The sequence below is a fragment of the Chinchilla lanigera genome, unplaced genomic scaffold, assembly GCF_000276665.1.
Source record: "Chinchilla lanigera isolate Chin_1 unplaced genomic scaffold, ChiLan1.0 scaffold00104, whole genome shotgun sequence".
Taxonomy (NCBI): domain Eukaryota; kingdom Metazoa; phylum Chordata; class Mammalia; order Rodentia; family Chinchillidae; genus Chinchilla; species Chinchilla lanigera.
Window position 1 is genome coordinate 4,223,736 of NW_004955505.1, and position 6,653 is coordinate 4,230,388.

At 45.1% G+C, this 6,653-nt stretch overlaps 1 protein-coding gene across 1 annotated transcript in view; it reads left to right on the top strand.

The window, feature by feature from the left end:
- Positions 1 to 6,653, top strand: part of Dennd5b (DENN/MADD domain containing 5B) — a 160,427-nt gene that overhangs the window by 89,050 nt on the left and 64,724 nt on the right. The window contains exon 4 of the mRNA XM_013505934.1: positions 801 to 1,467. Coding sequence (XP_013361388.1) covers positions 801 to 1,467 — 667 coding nt within the window. The remainder of the gene's footprint in view (positions 1 to 800; positions 1,468 to 6,653) is intronic.

The window sequence follows — 6,653 nt, forward strand, 5'->3', positions numbered from 1 at the left end:
GTACCGGAGAAAAACCAAAAAAAAAAAAAAAAAAAAAAAGGAGTAATGATGATTACCCTTGAATATGGTTGAATTAGAAGTTCTGTTGTCCTAAGTTTTTAAAATTGTAATTTTTAAAGTGTTTTAAAGAATTCAAATTTCTTAGGCATTTTGAGCATCTTACGTATAGCTCCTTGGGTAATTTGCTCCCAAGTTTGGCTCAATCCTGGGTAGTTTCTGAGACCTACTCAGATCTCTGCTACAAATAATCTAAAATGTCTTGTTCCTACCTTTTGCTTCAGAAAATAAAGCTTTTAATTTTCAAAGTTTGTTTTTCTAAGTTAAAGTATCATTCTAGAAAATAGTGAAAATCATACTGTTTTTGTTTAACTTTTCTCCGCTTATCATTTTATCAAGTGAGCCTCCACCTGCTTCCTTAGTCTTCTGAAACATTACCACCATTACTAAAATGGCAGTATTGAAAGCAAGTGTTTGCAGAGCATCTTTGCATATTCTGCCTTGAGTCACTGGGGTGGCTGCTGTGATAGGGAGAGGACTGGAGATACAGGTGTTCGGGATCACAAGCTTGGTCAGATCTTGCCATTCTTAAGAGACTCTACATACCGGACCCACCCAGGGGCACTTTCCCTAACCTACACCTATGACATACAGGTGAGACCCACAGGCCCAACTGTTCTGCCAGAGCAGGGCGGGAGGGGCCCAGTTAGGTCCGGATGAAACTTGTCCTTGTGGGTCTCTTTGTGTTGAAAGAGGAACTTTGTTCTGGTTTGCAGTTCTGACGCTCCTCTCTCCCTCCACAGCTGTGCATGCCTAAAGGGCTGTCTTTCAGGACACAAAGCGACAGTAAAGACCCTCAGTTCCACTCGTTTATAATTACTCGGGAAGACGGTTCTCGCACCTATGGCTTCGTCCTCACTTTCTATGAAGAAGTTACAAGCAAGCAGATCTGCACGGCGATGCAGACGCTCTACCAGATGCACAACGCAGAGCACTGCAGCAGCGTGTGCGCGTCCTCCTCCTGCAGCATGGACTCGCTGGCCAGCAGCGCCGACGAGGCCGACACCACCTCCCTTCTGAAGCTCCAGCGGTACAACTCTTACGATATCAGCAGAGACACCCTGTATGTTTCGAAAAGTATCTGCCTCATCACCCCACTCCCTTTCATGCAGGCCTGCAAGAAGTTCCTGGTCCAGCTTCACAAAGCAGTTACCTCGCAGCAACCGCCCCCCTTGCCGCTGGAAAGCTACATCCATAATATTCTGTACGAAGTACCCCTCCCGCCTCCAGGGCGCTCACTTAAGTTTTATGGTGTTTATGAACCTGTCATCTGCCAGAGGCCTGGACCCAATGAGCTGCCGCTGTCTGACTACCCTCTCCGAGAGGCCTTTGAGCTCCTGGGGCTGGAGAACCTGGTGCAAGTGTTCACCTGTGTTCTGTTAGAGATGCAGATCCTTCTCTACTCACAAGGTAAGTGTTCTTTGCACTTCATTCTGTGCTCTCAACTACTGTATTTCCTTGCGTTACATTATTGGAAGCAAATAACGAATGGCCAGGAGTCCTCTGTTTCCTATCAAAGCAGCAAGTGTGGAAGGATCTACCAGCTGCAGTGCAGCTTTTTTCTTTGTGCCCACAGTGGCTGTAGAGAAACAGCAAGGGATGTAAAAGTGCTTCCATAACACATTTATTTATTTTTTAATAAAAATGGACTTTTTTCCTGATAATTCATAATCACCATTAAAGAAACATTCTTTTCATACTGAGAGTGGGGAGAGACCTATTACTACAAGGAACGCGTAGATTGATTCTTTGCAGATTAGTAAAGGTGCATGCAAACTCAACTACATTGAGAGGAAGAAGTGAGAGCACTGACTCTGGGCTTCTTGAGCAGCTCCCAGCTCACAGGAGGGAGGAAGAGGCACCAGGCAGAAGACAGGCCTGACTTTCCCAGGCCCAACCATGAGCGCAGGTTGGATGTGTGTGGGCTTGGGATTTTTGTTTTAGGACACAGAGGGAAAAAGTTACCTTTATAATATCATTTATTCAAAGCTCTCCAAACACACACTTAAACTGTCAAGCTGGGCTGAGACTGTGGCTCAGGGGTAGAGCACTTGCCTAGCACACGCAGCGCCCTGGGTTCAGTTACCACCACCACCACCACTCCTTTCGAAAAGAAAAGAAAAAAAAGAAGCTAACAAATGGAGTTCTTTTATACCACTAGTTTTGTAGTGACTACCATTGAGCCTCAACTAGGGTACGAGTTCCCATCCGAGTGAATTCACAGGAGAGGGCGAGATGTGTGCCTTCAGGGGCAGCCAGGGAATTGCGGAGTGGTACCTGTGGGTGGAGCCTTCTGGAAATGCGGCAGAGATGTTTGGGTTAGGATTTTGCTGATTTAACTTGTATTTAGGCTAGCAGAATGAATTATAGTGCAGTCTCCCAACTGCTCCTATCAAGCTTATTTTACCACTTCCGTTGTTTTTATTTTTCTATTTTAAATTATCAGGCAAGGCTGAGCCAAGTGGGCTATATTTGTACTCCCCATCTTGTGTGTATGTTGACACTGTTTGTGTGTTGACAGCCTGTCAGGAGGTTGTGTTTGCTTTCAGTTTATGCTGCAGGATGTTCTTTGACGCTGTGTTCTCGGTTTTGTCAGGAGTTCCTCTGTCATGGCCAGTCTGAATTCCCTCCTTCCTGTCGTCCGTCCTCCAGAGTGCTCAGCATCACCTGTAATCTGCCTGTTTGCAGTTGAAACTCCTTTTAAATAACTTTCTCTCTCCTGTTCCCTGAAGAGGGTAGGGTTGGAGAGTTGCATGGTGTAGGTGCTCACATGGGTTCAGATTTTGGAGCCTTTCATTTTATGTTAAGGCTGTTCAGCTGGTATTGGTTTTGGAAGTCATAATAGTTTTGGATTCAAATCTCTGCTGTATCCCTTAGTGATGTAACTATGGGTAGGTTGCTTAATCTTCCTGTCAGTTCCCTCCTCTCTGGGGTGACAGTTCTCACCCCAACTGATTGACTGTGAAGGTTAAGTAAGAACCCATACAGAGCACTCAGGGTGTAACTGACACTGCCCAAGTGATGGCTGATGTGATTGTAATTATTATTGGTGTTACCAGTCCCATGGAATTGTCTGTGGAGTATATTCATTTGAAGTTGTGAAGATCCAACATATTACTGTATGTAAATTATAGCTTCATTAAGCAGTCAAAGTGTTGGGCTGAGAATGTGGCTCAGCATAGCACTTGCCTAACAGGCAAAGCCCTTGGGTTCAATCCCCAGTGCCACCCCAAAAAACCTAAAATAGAACTCAAATAAACAGAACTTAATAAATGTTCTCTCATACTCTGTGCCATGCCCTTTTTTTTAAGTAAGACAAAACAAAGCTTTCCATTATCACACTTCCTTTTTTAAACAGCATTGTGTGTTTCATTGTTTGTCTGGCCTGAACATTTACCCTTTACCCTTTTCCTTTTAACCTCTACCCTTCGATCTATATGAGCAGTTTGTCCTGTTGGTTTAAGGAAGAGTCTGTTACGAAGTTTGCGTTGACTTATTTACCAGTTTAGTTAACATTAAATGAAGAAGAATATTTAGGGCCGGTTTGTACCCTGAATATTTTTTGGTAACTTGGTCCTCATGCTGATAACAACAGAGTGAGTCCTGAGATTATAGGACTCGGCTTACTGTGGCGCCTCGGTTCGTGAACTTCATTCTTCCTGCACTTCTGGTCAAAAACCAAACTGGATGAGAAGCAAATCAAAGTCCGTGCTTAGGTTCAGTGTTGCCCTTGTGGGGAAATTTGATTTGGTTCTCGTCTAATTCTGTTTATGACCAGAATGGTGGAGAGAATGCAGGTGTGGACCAAGGTACCACTGTATTTATTTTTTGAAACAGGTTCTTACTATGTTGCTTATACTAGCCTCCTACTCAGGATCATCCAACTCATGATACTGCCTCAGCCTCCTGAGTGACTGGAATTACAGGCATGCATCATGGAACCCCACTCCTAGAACTAGACTTCTTTCTTTCTGTGTCATATGGAAAGAAAGGAGGGCCAGGGATTTAGCTCGTGGCACAGCACCTGCCTGGCAAGTGTAAGGCCCTGAGTTTAATCCCTGGTACCCCCAAATAAACAAACAAAAAAAAGGACATTTTGGAATTTTCTCCTCCATTTGATCCCATCATCGTGAGCTGGTGTTGTCATCAGTGTGTAATTGAGGAGGAAATTCAGGATCAGGAACGCTCAGTAACTGCCCGAGATGGCCAGCAGATAAGCGAGTGGCAGCGCCGAGAACTGGGTTCAGTCTTTCCCCAGGTATTTCCCCACCTCGCCGGCTGTGCCCACTTCGCCGTTCCTGGCTGTCTGTTTATTGTGCAGTAATCAGCTCCACGGTCATTTCTCTTAGAACGTTGTCCACCAAGGACTCGCAGAGTGTGAAGCAGAAGCCTTATGTAAATGCAGATTTTAAAGATGGTATCTTTCCCATTAGAGAACGGTTTTGCCTAAACAAATTAAATCCAAGAGTTACTGCGTTGACTCATCTGGTGCCCTTGCCCTTCCCAACTCTGAAAGGGCTTTTCAGGACATATACTTCATTTCCTACTAGCTGGTAAATGTGTGCCAAAACATTTAAAAATGTTTCAGGGACTAGGGATATAGCTCAGCGGCACAAGCACCTGCCTGGCAAGTACAAGGTCCTGAGTTCGATTCCTAGTACCAGAAAAAGATTCAGTTGGGCCAGGGATATATAGCTCAGCAGCACAGTGCCTGCCTGGCAAGCACAGGGTCCTGAGTTCAATTACCAGTACCAAAAAAAGAAAAGTTCTCATGAAAACCCAAAGCTAGTTAAAGTGGATGGATTTCAGTGATGAAACTGTCTGTCTAGACTGATTTGAATTCTGGTCAGTAGCCCGTGTAAACAGACACAGCCTGTTGTTGGGGGATTGTATACATCACAGCCACTTCGCAGTGGCAGTCAGCTAGACATTGTAAGCAGAAAGTGGACCCAAGAGATGAAGGCTCTTTGTGGGACCTCAGATCACATAAAGGCCCTTTCTTCTGCAGCCTGGATATCTGGGAGGCAGGATGGGGGAAGACTGGAGTGAGATTTTCCTTTCAAAAGAACAGTGGAGAAATAAAAGACAGGGAGTTTGAACACCGGCGTCTAACCTGTGATACCAGTAACAAAAGCCTTGCTGGCCTTCCCTGGCTCTTCACAGAAGTCGGCAGTCGCCTGCTTTCAGGCCATACCAGGAGCCCTGAGCCTTCACCTTCAGGTGCTCCGCTGCCACTCCAGGGCCCTGTGTGGGTCGTCCCTGTCAGAAAGTAGAAGCTCCTTGTCGTGTTCTGGAAACAGCTGGGAGCCTTTCACTCACAAGTTGCAAGTCACGTTCAGATGGGCAGCATACCCTTGTTGGGTATGAGTTTATAAATCATGAAAGCAAATCTGATCTTCTGATGGCTATAGAGTAGCTCCCCATGACCTGGAGTCTATCCAATTCATTTTTGGGGGGTGGTACTGGGAATCGAACTCAGGACCTTGCACTTGCTAGACAAGCACTTATGCCACTGAGCTATATCTCCAGCCCCGACTGGTAATCACTGTGGGTTTTTTTGTTTTTGTTTTTTTTTAGATACCCAGAACTGAACTCCAGACCTTGTGCTTGCACCAGGCAGGCACTTGTGCCACTGAGCTATATCCCCGGCCCTGGAATCTAAAAACAATAGAATTTGCCTGCTTTGACCAATATTTTTAACTTGGTGATAAATATAATCTTAATATTATTAAAAGTTAATTCATGATGCTTTTTAAATGGCCAGACAAACTCAGTTGAGAGAGAAATATGGTCCTGTACTATCCTTTAATAGTCTGATTTTCCATTGTCTGTCTATTTGACCAGATTGCCTGGCTATTGGCTATTGCCCACGAGTGGTAAAAACCCAAATAAAAAGGTGTTTACATTCAGCTCCTCTGTTACTGCTAGGAGAACAACATGCAGGTCAGTCAGCCCACTGAGTGGATTTGGTTTTACTTTCTAAAGACTGATTTGGTTTTACCATTCACCTTGGAACTCCCATCTGCAGACCAAGCAGCTACTTCTGGTAGTTGAGAGGTGTTCATGGGGCACAGGCCAAGTACAGCAGAACCTGGCAGCTCACACAGTCTGGTCACCTCTGGTCAACCTGGGCAGAGTTTCCCTGCTTTTTCCACCCCATGGTCCCCTGGTACTGTGATCCAGTATACACTGTCCTGTTTTGTTAGGGACCTGTGGGCGGCACCCTACCCATTACAGAGAAAGTGTTTCTGACCTCACTGAGGTTGCCATGGGTGTTTTGGGCTTCAAGATTATGTATGTCCTTTAGTCAGAAGATCGGTTTCAGTTAACATCTGATTAGAAACTGGTACTTACCCCTCAGATGGAAATTGTCACTCTCAGGGCCTCCAGGCTTCTGACACTGCCCAGGTAGGATTTGTCTGTACAGCACTCAAGCCTCCGTGCTGCACCGGTAGGCGCAGGACTTTGACTTATTCTCGGTTAGTGTGTCCAGTGACCGTTGCTTCATGCTTTCTGTTTCACAGCACGAGTCAGGCATAAGATCCATTCCTTTAAGACACTCGGGTAAAACCGTTTTTTTTTTTTTTTTTTTTTTT